This window comes from Meles meles, chromosome 1 (assembly GCF_922984935.1).
Source record: "Meles meles chromosome 1, mMelMel3.1 paternal haplotype, whole genome shotgun sequence".
Lineage (NCBI taxonomy): Eukaryota > Metazoa > Chordata > Mammalia > Carnivora > Mustelidae > Meles > Meles meles.
This window is the reverse complement of record NC_060066.1, coordinates 136,249,034-136,269,570: the sequence shown is the minus strand read 5'-3', so window position 1 is coordinate 136,269,570 and position 20,537 is coordinate 136,249,034. Positions and strand designations below refer to the sequence as shown.

General features: G+C 39.6%; 1 protein-coding gene across 5 annotated transcripts in view; it reads right to left on the bottom strand.

Annotated features, from left to right (window-relative positions):
• Window positions 1–17,547, bottom strand: part of ARHGAP29 (Rho GTPase activating protein 29) — a 75,005-nt gene extending 57,458 nt beyond the window's left edge. For 2 of the 5 annotated variants that reach the window (XM_046021791.1, XM_046021800.1), the window contains exon 1: window positions 17,400–17,547. In XM_046021791.1, coding sequence (XP_045877747.1) covers window positions 17,400–17,412 — 13 coding nt within the window. In that variant the 5' untranslated portion in view covers window positions 17,413–17,547. Of the gene's footprint in view, window positions 1–262; window positions 500–6,254; window positions 6,385–17,399 lie in introns of those variants that run through there. The other 3 variants (XM_046021766.1, XM_046021783.1, XM_046021773.1) reach the window with 3 other exon arrangements.
• Between the last annotated feature and the right edge of the window lie 2,990 nt (window positions 17,548–20,537).

Genomic DNA, 20,537 nt, shown 5'->3' with positions numbered 1-20,537 from the left:
GAACCAAAGACTGAGTTTTGTTTTTTGTATGCTTGTTCCCTCACACTTACCAAGTTTCTATTATGTATTGTACTGCATCTGATAATAAAATAGCTTATACCATAACATCAAACATCAAACATTTTGGGGGAAAAGGTCATAAAATATCTAAAGCAGAATACCCTGTTCCTACCACTGTGTACGTGTTTATCCGCAGCTAGGCTGGCATTTAAAATTTAACAAACTATCCAGTAAGAATGTTAAAAGAAAATAGTTGACAAACCTGAAAGAATAGCTTCTTTCAAATATAGTAACATATGCGAGAACTTCCTGATATCATTCACCAACTCCTTGATGTAATCCGGATCAAAAATGGAATTGGAACTTATGGACTTGAGCCCCATTTCAGGAGTTGTAACATCAGTAGAGAGTTGGCCTGATGACAAAACACGTTTTTTCTTTGTCTTTTTCTGTTTGTGAGCAATCATCCTTCCACAGAACAGTCAGAAAAACTGAAATCCTTAAGTGGAAGGGAGAAAAAACAAGAGAGAAACACAAATACCACATCAACCAGAGGAAACATTAGACTAGGTTTCCACAAACACCCCACAGCCCACCTCAGTATTTTATTAACAACAACAAACACGGTCCTACTAATTTATTTATTAAGTGCCAGTCATCTTGACAACTCTATAACAGGCAAACTATTAGTCTCTTCATTTCACAAATAAGCAACCTAAGCTTTGGGGGTTAAATCATTTGTCTAAGCTCTCTGCTAAAAGATGATGAACTGGTACTTAAAACCCAGATCTGCCTGGTTGCCAAAATCCATTCTCTTAATTAATAACTTCCTCTTAACTTCTAGGGTACAAAATTCTTTTAATTGTAAGTCGTTCTGAAAAGTCACTTGGCAGAAGAACTACTCTATCTCCATGACATCAGCTTCAAAACTAAAGACGCAATATGAGCTCCAATAAAAGAAAAGACGTGTTTTCAAAATCCCCTCTATCATTTACGATGTCTGTCCTGACAAGCTGCTACATCACTTCATTTTGGTATGCTCATTTATAAGATAGGAATAACATTCTGACAATAACCTACGTCACGAGATTATTGTAAGCATTAAAAGAGACAGAAGTATAGAAGTGTCTGACACATAAAAGTTCAATTACAGTTAGTTCTTAATAATAATGCATACATACACACACGCATATACATTCCAGGTTACCAAGTTTCAGCAAAAATAATTTTCTGTTCAAAAGAAGTTCTAAAGGTGCCTACTAGTCTGATACATCCTAATTGCCTGAACAAATAAATGTATGAATATCAGGGCAATATTTTTGGTAAGTTAAGGATGGTATAGTAAAAACACAATCTTTTGAAATGAGAAAGATTGACTTAACTTCTGGTTCAATACTTTCTAAATGTGTGACCTGTATAATGTTGCTTACAGGCTGTGTGAGAATTAAAAGGGGACAGAAAATTAAAAGAGTTCACATGTAAAACATTTAATCCTGGCACACAGTTGAAACTCAGAAAATCTTAGTTTGTTTCTGCTTCATCCTCACATTTTACCCTTCCAGAATTGAAAGTCCTAATTTTGTCTGCATTTCTGGAATCAAAAAGGAAATTACTAGAGGAATTAAGTTAGCACAAGCATAATCACTAAAACATTTTTCAAATATTTCATCTTCAATATTTTGATACTTTCAAATGGTAGAATTATTAAGAACTGTGAAATTTACAGTAGGAAGTTTTACATAATATTCATTTCCAGGTCATGTGTAAGATGTGTAAGATATATTATTGTATCATTTACTCTTTCCTATACCTCACCCAACTCTATAGATTTTTTTCCTTCCTAATCTACAGTATCTTTAATCTATCTACTTCTGTCTATACTGTCATGCTAGGTGAATTACCACCATTTCTTATCTGAGCTATTGGAACTAATTTTCTTTTTTTTTTTTTTCCTTTTTATTAATTTTTTCAGCGTAACAGTATTCATTCTTTTTGCACAACACCCAGTGCTCCATGCAAAACGTGCCCTCCCCATCACCCACCACCTGTTCCCCCAACCTCCCACCCCTGACCCTTCAAAACCCTCAGGTTGTTTTTCAGAGTCCATAGTCTCTCATGGTTCGCCTCCCCTCCCCAATGTCCATAGCCCGCTCCCCCTCTCCCAATCCCACCTCCCCCCAGCAACCCCCAGTTTGTTTTGTGAGATTAAGAGTCATTTATGGTTTGTCTCCCTCCCAATCCCATCTTGTTTCATTTATTCTGAATAAAAGAATAAATGGAACTAATTTTCTAATGATCTCTCCACATCCATTCTTATCCTATTCCAAATGTAGTGAGTACACTTTTTAAAACATGAATCCCAACATGTCATTTCTCTGCTCAAAACTCTTCCAGAGGACAAGTGAGAATCTATTGAGAACTCTAAGGCACAACATGAGATGGGGCCCCTACTTACCTCTGCAACATCATCTGGAGCCATAATTTCTACTGGACACTCTCAACATTCCTGCCACACACACTCCCTCCTCATTTTCCAACAGTATTTGTTTACTATGCAACACAGTAGGAAATAATTTCACATCATGAGCCAGTATACATAGTAAGTATGTTATGTTTTTGTGTGGTTGTGCACTGGAAAGCATAAAACAGATTCTGGCTAAGGAAACAGTTGATAAACCAGATGTGTTCTATCCTATACCATTTCATTTTTAAAAATGCGGCTTGCAGCCCATCAGAATGGTTTCATACTCATAATGGGTCATGGACCTACAACTAGAAAAACACTGACTATTTGACTCAGGGATATACAGTTCCACTTGCCTGGACTACTCCTTCCCCTTTGTTTACTCATTCTGACCTCAACTCAAAGATCACTTCCTCAAAGAAATCTTCCTGGACCATCATGCCCCTGTAATAACTAACACCAAACTAGAACAGAATCTCCTGTTAGATGCATTATAGCATCTTATACTTTTCATCACTGCACTTATCAAAGTTCAAATAGATGATTCATGTTTTCCTATCTAGATTATAATCCCAAGGAAATCAAGACCATGTCAGTTTGCTAACCATGTGTTCCCTGCTACAGCACAGTGCTTGGCACAGGAGGGAAGAACTACTCAAAACTATTTGCAGAGTAAATGAATTTGTAGAATGAACACTGAAAGGTTGTAAAGTTGCAATTAATGTTTACAGAAACAAAAAAGGTTAACTTTGGATTGTTATTCTGTTTTAAATGGAAAATATATATGGGTTTTCAAGAAATCTGTCTATAAAACAATATGAAAGAAGAAAAAGAAAAAAACAAGTCTATAAAGCTGATAAAGGCAAGACTGCATAAAACTGGAATCAAAGTTGGATTTCTGTTCTTGTTTCTCTACTTCTGACAAGATTTCTCTACTTCTCCCATAGCTTTCAGTGCTGCTTTATTAAATATTTTTGTTAATCTCAAATTATTTCTGAAAATGTAATTTCTACATTTAAGCTAGTTCCAAACCTATCTAACATTAATCCTTAAATGTGTAGATAATTTCTAAAATGAGCCCAGGACAATTTTTTAGTACAATTATTATACCTAATTCTCCCTACCAACAATAAAAAACAAAACACTCAACTTATTTGGGCAGTTCTTTTACAAATCACTCATTGAGAAGACTATTACTAACTTAACACTTTTGCAGCTTACTTAATTAAAGTCACTCTGATTAATTTTGACAGCTTTTAGTTTAGTAAATTAGATCGCTGGTCATTGTCACTGGTAAAAAGATGGTTATTAAAAATGTGTATTGTAAGTTTCAAATAAAACAATTCACTTATCTAAGCAATTCACCTATTTCATCATCTTCATAATGTCAAATTAGTAACCCAAAGTTGTAAGAAGTATTTCAAAAATGCCTAAACATTTTTACTCAAGACTAAGAAAATCTATAAGCAAACAAAACATGAAGGGGGGAAGGAGGAACTAGAAAGGATTATACTCTATCTCTAGTCAGCATTATTGTGAGTAATGTACTAACTTTGTTATATATACTTTACTATTTTTCCTACTGGAAACGAAAAAAGGAAATATGACAGTTGAAAAAAATTTTTAAATAACAAAGTTAATCCAAGTTTTCAAAAAACTGAACTATAATAGAGGAAAATTTGGAGGATATACACTTTCCCAGATCATCCACACTAACTTCCTGTGTCCCAAAATGAATATCCTCTAGTTGGTGTTAATGTAAAATGTAGTTACTAACATATTGCAACCAGCAATTTAATTAAATGAGGTAATAATATGGAAAGCACTTAACACTGTGCCTAGTTCATTATGAAGACTCAGTAACTTAACCATTATTATTAGCCGTGCTTTACCGTGGGAGATTGTTTTTTGTTTAATATACTTAGGTAATGAACAAGATGTGGCTACACCACAATACATCTGTAGATTGTGAGCAAGAAATATAGCACTGGAAACAATTCCAGAAACTTAGCTGGCTTCATGGAAACCTACTAAATGGCTTCCAAGTGAAGTTTGAACCATGCAAACAGACTATTGAGCAAAATATTTGTGAAACTCTCCAAAATCTCATGCAGCTCTTCCAACTCCAAACCATTAACATTAAAAATGTGTTTTATCCACTTAGCAAAGAACTTTGTAGATAAAAGATTACTACACAAAACTACTTTCTCTATATGTTTTTAATTCTAAATAATATGTGCATTAGAAATGTGAACACTAGCTTCCCAGTACTCTGCAATGTGACTTTCCCAAGACCTGAGTAGCCTGTGTTAATCAAACGTCCCATGCTACATGCACATCCTCCCCCAAACACATCATTATATAAGTACTTTCATTTCAGGCACTAGGCTAATTAAAGTTTAAAACTGCCCCAGATATCTACTTAATAGTTCCCATCTAACTATTCCTACCTAAAGAAAAATTGCCAGATATTTCAGAAATCTGCTATTTCAGCACAATTTCTGATTTGGTAAGAATCTACTTAAAGATGCTTTTAAAAAATCAGAAAAAATTCATCCTGGAGGTCTTTGAGTATATTTTTGTAAAGTTCTCCCTACAAAAATAGCATACGGGCAATTCAAAAGGTTTTATCAATAATATGCAAATAATTGTAATTTCTAAAGAAAGGCACGCAGTGCACATACACTTCATTCCTGTGCACTTAGAACCTAGCACGTTTAAAAAAGAGGAAACTGCCCAACCTCCCACGCCTCCAGAATGTCTAGCATTCCTGGCAGGCAAGGCTCGCTCTTGACTAGCCAAAACTACCCCATGCCAAAGAGCACGCTCCCCGTCCCCGTATTTAAATACCGAGTAGGAAAACGGAGCAACCAAAAAGGGCAGCGTACATGGATAGCGCCAGAGGAGTGATGCGGTCACCGAGACAGGTGGAAAAAGGGAAACCGGCGCCCAGCTCCTGCCTTTAGCAGCTAACAGTCCTGCCCGCCCCCCACAAAGGGTGAGAGGCCAATTCCTTCTTGCCAATGAGAGTAGAATAAGATTAACATGGAGATACGAGGCTCAGTCACTAGGGTTCTTGAGCTCACCCGTTAAAATGAAATACAACAGTCAAGCCCCAAACACATCCACAACGGAACTGGGAAAACCAGTGACACTGAGGCCTCGGAACTAAAGAGCTCCTCCTCAGCCCAAAAGAGAGAGACGAGGAGAACAACGCACCACGGAAATTCTAAAACGTCTCCGGAATGGAACCCAGCTGAAGTGAGGACTGCTGTCAGGACAGGTGGGAGTGGGGCGGGTCAGAGCTAAGACTGGTCTCGCTAGCGGTCAAGAGCACATGTTCTGGAGCAAAACTGCCTCAGTTTAAGCCCGAACTCTGGCAATTACTAGCCTGTGTGCTCCAGCAGGTTAACCTCATCTTCCCCGTGTAAAAAATAACTTAAATAAGCACGGACCTGTCGCGAGGGTTAAAGAAGTTAAAATGTGGAGCAGTCTTAGAACAGTACGTGGACGGTGGGACTTGTTACATGTTTGCTTTAATTTTAATCGTCAATTGCTCTTGAGTTCGCCCCGTCGGACCCCTCCCGGACTACCAGGAGCACCAAGGACAAGAGCCCGACCCCCAGCGCAGCCCGCCGCCGCCCCGGTCCGGGGTCGCCGCATGGGCCACCCACATCCTGAACCGCAACCCGCCCACCGCACCGCGAACCACCCGAGCCCTGAGCTCCAAACCCCGAGCCCTGAGCCTAAGCCGCCGCGGCCGGACCTAGCGCCGCAGCCCCACACTCACCGCCGCCCTCCATTCCGCGTCCCGGACGCGGACGCCCACCCAACATTCACGGCCGCCGCCGCCTCCGCCGAGGGCTGGAGCTCGCCGCCCCCATCCCCCACGACCCGCGGACGCCGGGCCAAGCCGCCACCACCACCACTGCCGCCGCCCCAGCAGCTTCGGTCACTACCGCGCCTCCCCGTTCGCTCCGCCCCCCGGCCTTGCACCTCCCGCCCGGCCGAAGCCCGCCCCCTGGGGCCCAGCCCATTGGCTCATGCACCCGAGTGGGGCGGGGCTCCGGCTTCAGGCAGCAGGTGGGGGCGGCTGCCGGCTCCAGCACGCGGAGCGCGGGTTGTCAGAGGCATCCCAGCGGGCAGGCTGTCCCCGACATTGCAGGACGTGTTAGCCACAGTGTGGGGCTTGCGGCACAACAGGCGGAGCGAACCTCAGGCACGAGTCACCTGATGACTACATCTGGCTAACAGGAGTTTCTCAAATGAGCAATCTACATTTCTTATAAGGTACTTCTTTTGATCGCCTGTCCCTCCCTCATCAAGGCCTTTAAGAAAACAAAAACAAAAACAAGACCTCATACCCGCAAAGTGTAACACAGGCCTGGCTCAACTCCCCTCTGGAGAGGGTAGTATTTCCCACTTAGACCTGTATTACTTTCTTAAGCTTCTCTCTCAAAACTCACTCAGAATGAGAAAAATGTCTGAGAAGGATGGAACAATTAAGGAAAGCATCAGGGGCCCAAAGCACGTAAGCCTCCATATCATACTACACACTGGAACAAGCAATGTCCTTTGTGTCTGTGTTGGAGCACTGAGAAAAACCTGATGGAGAAACAGAGGGCACATGGGGCAGGAGACTGTGGGTAATGGTGAAGACAGAAAAATTATCACCATGGGAGAAAGCAGAAAAAGATATAGGAGAGTGTGAAGAGGAAAAGTAGAAAGAAAATAGGGGTGCAGACATAGCAGAAGGCAAAAATCAAGGAAGGCAGAAAAAGGTGATGACAGAGAAAACAGGAATGAGAAATAAAAAAGAGGAGAGACTACCTACTTACAGACAGAAAAAAAAAATAATGAGCCTGATAGAGCCAACAAGTAGTGAGAAAAGGAGAAACTAATTGACAAAGAGAAGAGGAACATCTTTGAATCCTTACATGAAAAACAATGTTAGTGAGATAAAACAAATGTGGTCCCTCAGATGCTACTTGGGAAAGATAAATATGAAAATGCTCAGCTACTTGGTTACTTGAGCTGCACACTGGATTTTTCAAACTCAACCTATACACATTTACCCCTTCAACACACAACAAACACAACACAACAGTACCAAGACATGTCATAGATACTCAAGAAATGTCAAAACCAAACTATCCCTCTAAGCATACTTAAAAAGAAAAATGCACCATCGCAGAAGCTGATGCCGGAAACAAACTAGTAAGAGGAGAGGTCAGGAGTCCCCAGGCCAAAAGGGGACTGAAGCAGTGCAACCCTGATTAAATCATAAGACTTTGGGGAAGAAATGTGAGGTACTCATGCAAACTCAAACATCCCCTTACATCTATTTTAAATGATATAAATTACTTTGTGCTATCTTATCCACAATTCCCTTAATAAGGACGATTGTGTTCCTTGTTGAGGTGGAGCTCGCAATGTCACAAATAAGGTCCTGTTGGGAAGAAAGGGTATGTGGGGATAAGGTAGTGGGATGATAGAAACAGTAAGGAGCACACAGGAGGGAGGGAGAGAAAAAAATGGAGAAAGAGAGACCAAGACGTGAGAAAAGGAGAAGCAATTGTGGAGAAGAGAGAAAGGCAGAGAGAAAAAGACGACAGAAAGATGCAGAGACAAGTGCAGGCAAAAAAAGAAAATAAGATGAGACAATAAAGAGAAGAGAGATAAAAAGAGGTGATAGGGAGAAAGAGATTGAGAGACTACCCACTGACAGAGAAAGGGAAGAGGGACACCTCTTACAGTTCTAAGGAAGTAAAGTCAGTCAGGCCCCTATGTTGTTACATGAAAAAGATAAATATAAGAACCCCAGGCTCCCTGATTACTGAACTCTACAATTATTTTTGCAGAATTAATTTTTTAAAAATATCCATTAAATCTTAAACATAACCATACCAAGTTCAAAAGCACTAGAAATGATGAAGATACCTAACATCTACGAACTCCACTGGAAGAGAATGATACACCATGGACACTCACTATGGAAACCACTGATGACTAAACTGAAGGACATCAATGGGGAAAGAGGAAAGAATTCTCAAGGCCAAAAAGGGTAGGGGCAGGGCAATCCTCAGGGCACTCGCAGGAGGAAAGTCTGCTCCTCAGATCTGTTCTGGGTTAATCTCAAGACCCTTCCCACCAGATCTACCTCTACACCACCTCAAAACATAATTATTGTGCCTAGAACCTGACAGAGATGGGTCTTCAATGAATGTTAGACAGTTAAACTATAAGTAAGGTTATCTGAGGGAAATTTTTGAGAAGTCTCTCAATCCCAATCCTTTTACATTTTTAAAAAATACATTAATTACCTTTCATCTTCTCCATGCTTGTTCCTTAGTAAGGAGGATAACATTTGGAAACATTTGAAAAAATGGTAGTTCACCTTAAAATTAAAAGGGTTATTTTATTAATTCTCCCACCTGCATTTTGTTTTAAGTAATTTTATATCACATAAATATCTTTCTGGAAGTTCAGAATTCTTGGTTTATAATTAAATTGTAAAGTGCTACCAAAAAGAAAAAAAAAAAATTAACCCCTGTCTATCTATTGTAGAAGTCCAACATCTTAAAACATTCAATGAGTTGCAGAAAAAAAAATTTATGAAAGCAACATATAACTGAAAATGAACTATTTGTTTTTGCCAATTTACATTATCCTCTATTATTTTTTCCTTCTGAAACAGAAACTAACATCTCCTATAATGTTGCTCTTGAGTCAACTGTTCTATAAAGCCTCCAACTGCTAGCATTAACTAGCTGGCATTGTTATTTTTGCTACGTAGATAACTTCATATTCCTGAAGTTGTTTCTGTGGTTTAGATAGGCTACTTTCCATAAGAGAACATGGATCTAAAAACATTTAAAAATTTCTGGAGATATTTTTGGTTGTCACAACTGGGGAGGGGGTTGTACTGACATCTAGTGGGTAGAGGACAGGGATGCTGCTAAAACATCCTACTTGCACAGGAGAGCACCCCCCCGCCCCCGAACTAAGCCTAAATACCACCATTCCTAGCAGAGTTATCAGGCCCAAATACTGTCAAGTTTGAGAAATAAAGTCAAAGTTGAGAAACTCAGCTCTAGGCCTAAATATTACTTTCTAAGCAATATGTAAACTAGAGGAACATACTAAATTACATCACAGGATGCACCCAGCAAAATCTAGACTGTGGGTCATTTTGTAGAGCAAATAACACAATTTTTTAAATAAATTACAAGGAAAAAGATAGAAAGAAATCTTTAGATTAAAAAAGGCTTAAATTTTTAGACATATCAAGTGCAGAAATGAGCCCAGACTTGCCCTTCCACTATATTCTTTTCAGAACTGGACTACAGACAGCATAGAACTATGATCCTTGAGGTATGGGATCACACAAACAAATGAGGCAGGCCTTCAACTGCCCCAACTTTCTGACTGGAGGCACATTCTAGACCATGGCACAGGAAGTAGAAAGACAAGCAGAGCAGACTGGGGCAGCTGGAATCTGCAGGACAAAGTACCAAAGAGGAAGGAGGTAGGCAAAGGATGAGCTCCAGAAATTTGCACAGGCAATCCCTTAATTCTCTTGCTGAATACAAAGCCACAAATGTGTGGATGAAATCCCACCAGGGATAGGCAAAGAATTTCCAGAGAGCTGTAACTCAGGGCTCCCACAGGGCTGAAAGACTTCCGAGTTTTCATCAGCCAGAGTTGAGAAACCTGATGAACACTGAAGAAGAGGTCCCAAAACAGCATGTGTTCATAGCATATCTAAGTCAGACCTAACAAATAGGTCTGTATTCTGGCTTCACCCCAAAGAAGCTTTAGAAGAATCTTTAAATCCTGTAAACTTAAAAAATTCATATTTAAAACAAAAGTAATAATGATGTGTTGTGGCATTCACAACATATACAGAAGTAAAATGTATGACAATAGCACACAGGAGGGAAATGAAACTATACAATAAGGTTCTTACATTATATAAAGTAGCATAATATTGTTTGAAGGTGTATAATCATAAGAAGAAAAAATAAGAAGAAGAAGCTAAAAATGTGTATTAAAACCCTTATATATACACTTAGGAAGCCAAAAGAGAACATAAGTGGAATTTTAAGAAAATAATCCAAAAGAGGGCAGGACAAGAATAAAAATAGAGGAAAAAAACCAAACAGATGAGACAGATTAAAAACAAAAAGTGAGAGGATAAACCTAAGCCCAATCATAGCAAAATTACACTAAATATAAATACTCTAAACACCCCTATAAAAAGGCAGAGATTATCAAAATGAATAGAAAAATAAAAATTAACCATGTACTGCCTATAAGAAATAGACTTGAAATAAATTGAAAGCAAAACAACAGAAAAAGATACATCATGCAAATCAAAAGAAAGAAGTAACTCTATTATAGTGGAAAAGGAGTTTTACCAGGGATAGACTATCATAATGATAAAGAATCAATTAGTCACAAAGATATAATCCTACAAATTTTTGCACCTAAAAAAATCAATTAATCATAAAGACATAATCCTACAAATTTCTGCACCTAAAAAGAACTCCAGAATACATGAGGCAAAACTGACAGAAATGTGGGGAAAAACAGACAAATCCCAATGATAGTTAAGATTTCCACATTCCTCTTTCATAAACTGATAGACAATCTGTAAGGATATATAAAAGTTGAACAATACTATCAACCAACTTGACCTGATAGATACAAATAACCACCCAACAACAGCAGGATACACATTCTGTTCAAATGCACATAAAATATTCACTAAGTCAGACCATATATGGGACCATTTGACAAGTCCCAATAAATTTAAGGGGATTGAAATCATATAGGGCATGTTCTCTGACTCAAACAAAATTAAATTTGGAGTTAATAACAGTAAATAATAGGGATATCCCCAAATAATTGGAAATTATAAAATATACTTTTAGATAATAATATTTTGAATTGAATAAAAATGAAAACATAGCATTTCAAACTGTGTAAGTTACATATTAAAAGCAGTGGTTAGATAAATATGCAGTTTTAGATGCTTTTAAAAATAAAATTTCTGGGGCGCCTGGGTGGTTCAGTGGGTTAAGCCTCTGCCTTCAGCTCGGGTCATGATCCCAGTGTCCTGGGATCGAGCCCCGCATCAGGCTCTCTGCTTAGCGGGGAGCCTTCTTCTCCCCCCCGCCCCCCGTCTGCCTCTCTGCCTACTTGTGATCTCTGTCTGTCAAATAAATAAATAAAATCTTTAAAAATAAATAAATAAAAATAAAAAAATAAAATTTCTAAAATCAATGATCTAAACTTCCACTTCAAAAGCTAGAAAATGAAAAGCAAATTAAACCCACACTAAGTAAAAGAAAGGAATATTGGTAAGAGTAGAAATCTATTGAAAACAGACAACAGAGAAAAATCAGTGTAACTAAAAACTGTTTTTTTTGAAAAGAGCAAGTAAACAGATAAATATCTAGCTAGACTAATTAAAAAGTAAAGGGATAAAATGCAAATTACTAAAATCATGAGTGAAGGAAGAACTATGAGTACAGACCCTAGAGATATTAAAAGGGTAATAGGAATGTTACAAAAATTTGCCAGTTTAACAACTCAGATGAAATGGGAAAATTCCTAGAAAGACACAAATAACCAAACCTAACACAAAAAACAGAAAATCTGAATGGCCTCACATGTATTAAAGAAATTGAATTCATAATTTAAAATGCCTACAAAGAAAACTGCAGACCCAGATGGGCTTAATGATGAAATCTATTGAACGGTTAAAATAATACCACAAAACCCCTCAGAATATAGAAGAGAAACAGAAGGAGGCAGAAACACTTTCCAACTCATTCTGTGAGATCAACATTACCCTGATAACAAAATCAGACAAAGACATTACAAGAAAACTTCAGGCCAAATTTGTTAACACAGTGTTATTAAGTCAAATACATAAAAAAAGGATAATACATTATGTCCAAGAAGGTTTGTCCCAGGAATGCAAGCTTATTTTAATATTCAACAGAGGAAAACCATCTGATAAAACTCCACATCTATTCATGATTAAAACAGTCAGCACAGAAAATAATTTCAACCTGATAAAAGGCATCTATAAAAAATGTACAGCTAACATTGTGATGAAGGACCATGTTTTCCTCTTAAGGATTCATATTGTTACTGAAGGTCTCTGCCAGTACAATAGAACAAGACAAAAATGAAACACATTCAGATTGAAAAGGAAAAAGTAAAACATTTTATTCTAAGTTGACATGTTTATGTACCTAGAAAATCCTAAGGAACCATAAATAAGCTACTACAACTAATAAATGAATATTATAAGGTCACAGACGATAAAGTCAATATACCTCAATTTTATTTCCATATACTAGCAACAAACAATTGGACAATAAAATTTTAGAAACTAATACCATTTACAGTAATATCAAAAAACCCAAGATTTTTTAGGAATAAATTTAATAAAACACATTCAAGATCCTAAATTTAAAACAACAAAACACTAATGCAAGAAATTAAAGAAGTGAATAAATCAATAAGTATACCATGTTCATGGATTGGAAGACTCAATAATGTTAAAACTTTTATTTCTCTCAAATTGATCTATACTTTGAAGCAAACCCAAACAATATTCCTCCTGGCTTTTTTATAGAAATTGACAGGCTGGGTTTAACATGTATATGATTACATAAAAGAACTGGAACAGCCAAAACAATATTGAAATAGAACAAAGTATGAGGACTTAACACTGCTTGAATTCAAGACTTAACTACAGAGCTACAGTAGTCAAAACAGCATGACACTGATATAGAGACACACATCAACATAATAGAATAGAGTCCAGAAAGAACTACATATATACGTCAATTGATTTTCAAGAGGTATCAAAGTATTCAATGGGGGAAAAGATAGTCTTTTCAATAAATGATGCTGAAATAACTTGATATCTATATGAGAAACAAATGATCCTGGGTACTTAAGTCACAGCATACCTTAAATTAATCTCAACATGTATCAGAGACCAAAACATATTACCTAAGTCTATCAGTCTTTTAAATTCAGGATTCAGAGGGGGCAGCTGCCTGTTTTTATAAATAAAAGTTTTTGGGGGAATACGGTCATTTCTAATGTTTATATGCTGTCAATAATTGCTTTTGAGCTACAACAGCAGAGTTGAATGTTGAGGTGTATAAACTATAAGCCTAAAATATTTATATTCTAGTCCCTTAAGAAAATGTTCGAGTATCCCTCTTTTAAAGAAAATATGGGAGAGGGATGCCTGGGTGGCTCAGTTGGTTAAGCGGCTGCCTTTGGCTCAGGTCATGATCCCAGCGTCCTGGGATCGAGTTCCACATCGGGCTCCGTGCTCGGCGGGGAGCCTGCTTCTCTCTGTCTCTGTCTGCCACTCTGTCTGCCTGTGCTCGCTCTCTCTCTCTCTCTGACAAATAAATAAATAAAAATCTTTAAAAAAAAATATATGGGAGAAAATCAGACAGACACAATAAGCAATAACCACAAAAGAAAACACTGTTAAGCTGGATGTCATCAACATTTAGAACTTCTGCTCTTTGAAAAACAACTTAAGAAGTGAAAGACAAGCGCCAAATTGGGAGAAAATATCTGACAAAGGAACTGTATCCAAATTATATAAAAAACTGTTACAACTCAATAAGAAACAAACAACCCAATAAATTAATGAGTAAAATATCTGAATAGAAACTTCGCAAAAGAAAATACACAAATGGGTAATAAGCACATGAAATAGTGTTCAACATCATTAGTATCAGGGAAATGCAAATTTAAACCACAATGAGATACCACTAAATGTCTACTAGAATTCTTAATTTTAGCTAGACTTAAATACCAAACTTTGGGTAGGAGGTAGAGCAACTGAAACTCTCACACAATGCTGCTAACGAGGTACCACTTTGGAAAATAGGCTGGCGGTTTCTTATACAATTAAACCCATTTACCATACAACCCAGCAGAAATGAAAAACATACATTCATCAAAAAATTGCACATAAATGTGCACAGCAACTGTTTTCCATGATAGTCAAAAACTGGAGAATGACCACATGTCCATCAACAGATGAATGCATAAACAAATTATGATATAGCCTTACAATGGAATAGTATTTAACAACAGATATCCATGATATGGCAAAAATCATAAATGATTCTCAAAAGCATTATGTTAAATGAAAGAAGCCAGGCACAAAAGAATATATACTGTATAATTCCATTTACATGAATTCTAGATGATGAAACTAATCTTTAGTAACAAAAAGCATGACTGGTTGCCTGGGGACAAGAGTTTTGGGGAGAGGGTGGGGGAGTTCCAAATGAGCATGATGGAACTTTTTGGAGTGATGGCAATGTTTTAAGATTTTGAATACAGAGGTGATTACATGGGTGTACACGTTTGTCTAAACTCACTCAAAGTGTATAAAAATCTGATAGCATGCTAGTGGTCAATGAATATTAAATAAATAAATTATAAAATTACAGAATGTTACATTTGAGTAGTCCTTTAAACTCAACTGACTCCCTTCCTTAATACTTTTCAAACTATTTTCCATCTCCCTCCTTGGGAAGGAAGACTATGGTATTTAAAAACTTTCTCAATGACAAATATTGAATCATTTTCTAAGAAAAAGAAGAATTCTTATCTAAGGAGGCAGTATAAGCAAATGGCTCTTTTGTTTATCAGAGTAATAATAAAGACAAAGAAGGAAAGGTAAACACTCCACAAAAATCCTCATGTACCAAAATGTGTTCCTGACCCTCCTTTTAAACCTCCTTGTTTCTTTACACATCTTTACACATGTGTTCTTATGTATTGTGGCTCAGCATCATCTGGAGCTGAGGTAGCAAACTAAAAACAAACAAAATAGCCTTCAAAGCAGAATCACGGGAAGCTGATCACTAACATCCTGGTATGCATTACAGATAACCAGCAATTCTGTCCAGAAGGGCCTTTCTGCCTTCTGTGCTTACTGAAATTATTCTCTTAATTTCAATCTCACACACAACATCATTTCTTCCGAGAAGCCTTTTCATTCCCTTCACAGAAAATAAATCATCCCTCTACTTTCCTATAGGACATTTAATATACTTTTCTTGGGTAACCCAAAATATTATGCCTTGGGCCCTATCAATTTGTAATTACCTATGAAAGCTTCCACAGGACCCTGGTCTAATATACAGTGGGATGAAACTGACATATCTGGGTGACTGCTGAATGAATCACCAATGGTACAGGAATGCAAATCCTTCCAGCGGGACTTCTGGGTGTGAGCTTTGTTCAACATAGTGCTCACTCCTAGGACCAACAGCAGTGGTTGTAGAAGCCCACATTCCTAGGTCAAGGGCTTCTACAGCTGGGAAGTGAAGACACTGATAATTTAGGTGCATGTTCTATTTTAGGCAGCTGGGAAGAGTGGAAAAGATCAGCCACCACAGATTTGCTGAATAGTGCTATCTCCATCTCAGCCAAAGTTCTATTTCCTACAGATTTGGGGACTCAAACGTTTTCTACCCAGGCCTACTTTACTTTCCTCCAAATTCACTCTCAAACCCCTCTCAGAATCAGGAGACCAGAGCTATTCATACAATAAAGTTAATGAATTTTAGGCCCCAGGGCTCTTCACTTGCACTGTTCCTACAATCACGGAGCATTTTTAAATTATGCATTTCTGGCAAATTGCTTAAAGAAATCTCTGAAGAAAGGAATCTAAATCTCCAAGATCCTCATAATTTGTTCTGACTTCTCTAATCATGAATTCTTTTTCCTGAAGAGAAAACCCCTTTCACAAACGGAATGAAGAAGCAAAGCTAATTCCCAGTAAAAGGCGAAAGGAAAAGAGAAATGAGAAACAAAAGCTCGATGGCAATTTTGGCTCCATCACGGTCTTGGAAACTTCACCAAACACTTAACTAACTATCCCCAAATATCCAACATTAGAAGACTGAGGACATCAAAAAATCCCCAAACCCCAGTGTACAAAGGGGTAGTGGTAAAAACAGAAAACAAAAACAAATAAAAAACGCCTCACCCTTGTCTGTAAAGAGTGGTTGTGGTGAAAAAGCGGGATAGACCCTGTACGGAGGGAGTGGTGGTAAAGGGACAGTTACTGGGAGAAAAGAGGAGTAGGGAGAGGGGAGCTGTGTGGAGAGTGACAGAGAGGCACGGGGGCGGGGGGGGGCACTCAGAAAGAGAAAGTGTTTTTCTACCTACAGTTCTTCCCCCACCTCTCCAAATAATAAACAGCCTGGGCCTAGGTGACATAAGTGTGATAAGAAAAGGTAGATATGGAATACGAGATGTCTGTTATTTTTTCTCACCTTTGCGATTTGTCAGACTGAAATTTCAGAAACCGCCACCAAACTTCCAAAAAGATCCCCAAGCGAGGAAGACGAACGTGAAGTCCCAGTGAAGGAAACCAGTAGGTTAAGAGGTAAAGGAACCCCTGAACTGCGCACGGAGGCGATGAGGGCACGAAAAGAAGAAGGGCAGCAGGACGCTCCGGGGGGGGGGGGGGGGGAGAAGGGGCGCGAGGTGGGGCGGGGGGACCTGGAGCGGGCTTTAAGTCTGTCCGGCGAGCCTCTCTGCGGCGGCCGTGCAGCGTCACGTAACTCAGGACACCCATGCGGGGCCCGAAGTGTCCGCGCAGCAACTGCTCGCGCCCTTCCCGGTTCCTCCGCTCCTGCCGCACCCCAGGCGCCGTTCGCCCCGTCGGACCCCTCCCCAACGACCAGGAGCACGGAGGACAAGAGCCCGACCCCCAGCGCAGCCCGCCGCCGCCCCGGCTCGGGGTCGCCGCATGGGCCACCCACACCCTGGACCGCAACCCGCCCGCCTCACCGCGGACCACCCCAGCCCCGAGCCCCAGCCGCCGCGGCCGGACCTAGCTCCGCAGCCCCACACTCACCGTGGCGCTCCATCCTGCGTCCCGGACGCGGACGCCCGGCCAACACTCACGGCCGCCGCCGCCTCCGCCGAGGGCTGGAGCTCGCCACCCCCATCCCCCACGACCCGCGGACGCCCGACCAAGCTGCCACCGCCGCCGCCCCAGCAGCTTCGGCCACCACCGCGCCGCCGCGCTCGCTCCGCCCCGTACGCTCCGCCCCCCCAGCCTCGCACCTCCCGCCCGGCCGCGGTCCGCCCCCTGGGGCCCATCCCATTGGCCCGCGAGCCCGAGCGGGGCGGGGCTCCGGCGCCCGGCTGCGGGTAGGGGTGGCTGCCGGCTCCAGCATCGGGAGCGAGGGTTGTTAGAGGCACCCAGCGGGCAGGCTGTCCTCAACATTGCAGGACGTGTTAGCCACAGTGTGGGGCTTGCGGCACGACAGGCGGAGCGAACCTCAGGCACGAGTCACCTTTTGTATCGTCCAGCAGGTAGCAGATACTCTGTCCTTGTTTAAGTGGCCATTTCTTTGGTGGGCACTGAATTTCTCCCAGTGGGCAATCTGATCTTCAACTTGCTTTGTCTGCCTTCTTCCCACACCTGCCTTCTCCTTTTCAGAAAAAAAAATACATGTTGTGCTGAACTTTAAGACTCACCCACTTTCTTCTATCTTCTACTGTTTGTCATTTTCAGAAAATTAAACTACACATAACATTATATTTTATATATAGTACCCGGCTCAGTAAATACTAGTTGAATGTATGTGCCCTGACTATGCTCCTTGCTTCTTAACCACCAAATGCTCCTTGAGTAATGGGACTCATCCACGCTGTTAGGGAAACGAACAACCAAAATTAAAGCCTTAACTAGATGTTGGATCACACATCATACATGAGAAAAAGGAGGGCATTTCTATTGAATAGTTACAGTATAAATTAGTAAAACTTAATAGCTCTGCCAGGAATACTCTTTCTGTCGTCTAGGTTGAGACAAAGCAGGTGGTTCATGAATACTTGCTGAATAAATGGGCAAAATTATAGGAATGGAATTTGGAAAAAAAAGTCTCAATCTCATCCTCCCTTTAAATCTTTCTCAAATATACACCTGTCACAGTCCCCACTTTTCATCATTAGTCAGGAGAAACATGATACTTGAAAGCATTCTCAGAGAAAGATGGTAACTCATTTCTGCAATAAAATAAATACAATTATTAACTGAGAAAGAATGAACATCAAAAATCTGTCATCTGGGACAGATCTCTCATGTGTGTAGTAAAGAAAAGAAGGAAGAAAAGACAATACCTCCACCAAATACTATGAAAGTGTCCCAGCTCATGGTCTTAGAAACTGACTTGTTCTTACCTGTAAGTGTATCTTGGTTCAGGTGGCTCAGAGTCACAGTTTTGGGACACAAGGAATCACAGACAAAAATTCAGAGACATATTTGGATGCTGGATTAATAATGAAACTTTCTGATAGGTGGTATAATATTGCTATTATTCTATTATTGTTAATATTCTAGTATTTACTAATCACAAATAATCACTCTGCTGATTGAAATGTTCTTCATTCTTTCCATGATAAAGAGAATACCACTTCTTTTTTTAATTTTTTAATTTTTTTTTTTTGAGAATACCACTTCTTCTCTTGAAGCTTTCCTGTTCTCTTCACTGAAAATCAAAGCTCCCATTTGACATTATATGGTATATAGAATTCTATTTTTGTGCCACTGGTGATTTTTATGAAGTATTTTATTTGGTTGTCTACAGGTCTACAGTGTTATGTTACTTTGGCCTATGTTCAATACAGTAGGGACTCCTACTAAGTATTTTCTGGAGAAATGTTGAGGGAATGACCAGTGAGGCCAGAAATAAAAATCTTTCCAGAATATCTTTTCCTTTCTTCTTTCTTTCCTTTTTTCTTTCTTTTCTCCCTCCCTCCTTCCCTCCCTCCCTTCCTTTCTTCCTTCCTTCCTTCCCTCCTTCTATTCCTACCTCCCTTCCCCCTTCCTCCCTTCCTTTCTCCCTTTTCTCTTCTTTCTTTCTTTCTTTCTTTCTCCATAAGCTCTTCTCAGTCTCTTGAAACCAGTCAAACTAAGTGCAATGGCCACTAAAAGTAAAGCCTGCCCCAGGTACCCTGTGCCTCGGGTTGAAGGGCCTGATTATGTAGGCAGATGCTTCATATGGCAGGAGGAGATGGGACTCCAGCTCCACAGGATAGTACAGTAGACAGGTGCTCTACTTCTCAGTCATGCTTCAGTGACAGTCTGTTTAGGAGAGTGAAGCATAGTCCACCAGACCTATCATATGTTTAATTATTCCACAAATACTTATTGAGTACCCCAATATGCCAGGCATTGTTCTAAGCACAGTAGTTTTATTAATGAACTTTAAATCCACTTCCAGACTCTCCTCAACCATGATTAAATTCCTGGGAGAAGAGAAGAAATCATGGAAGCAGGTAGGGATGGCCCAAAGTCAGGCAGGTTCCCTGTCTTTGCTGTTGTCCTTGACCTTCACTGCAAGAGCATTTAGAAAGAACCACAGAGAGCCAGAAAGGCCATAATGAGTACAAAGGCTCCAGATTCCAAAGTGTACAAAACTCACCGAGCAGGTTATTAATCTTGATTCCATGATGGTTGTAATTGAGAAACAAGGAATCAATTCAGACCACATGCTGGAAATGAATGTGAAAGAGATTGCAAACATCCAAGAATTCTGTGTTGCCATCAAGAGAGTAAACTAAGATTGACTGAAAAAAAATAAGGAAAAACTCCAGTGAGTATATGCATATATCATATTCACTTTATATCTAAATTAACATATTAAGTTTCACACCCCAATTCTTTTCCATGTATTTTAAGTTCTCTGTAAGACATTTGATGACATGAACCTCTGCTCTTGAGTCATCACATACCATGACCTTACCTAATGTCCTAAGAACATGTGTAAGGAAACTCTCCCAATAATTAATGGTTGACACAAAATAATACGATTGGCTTAAAAAGTTGAATTATTGATGTTGTTGTGAATAAAGAGATGATGATGACAGTGATAAAAACTAGCCTTCCGTGGTCTACTCAGTGGTAGATACTATCTTAATTATTCTTTATATTTAATAAGTCATTTAGTTCTCACAAACCTATGAGGTATCATTATCATCCCCG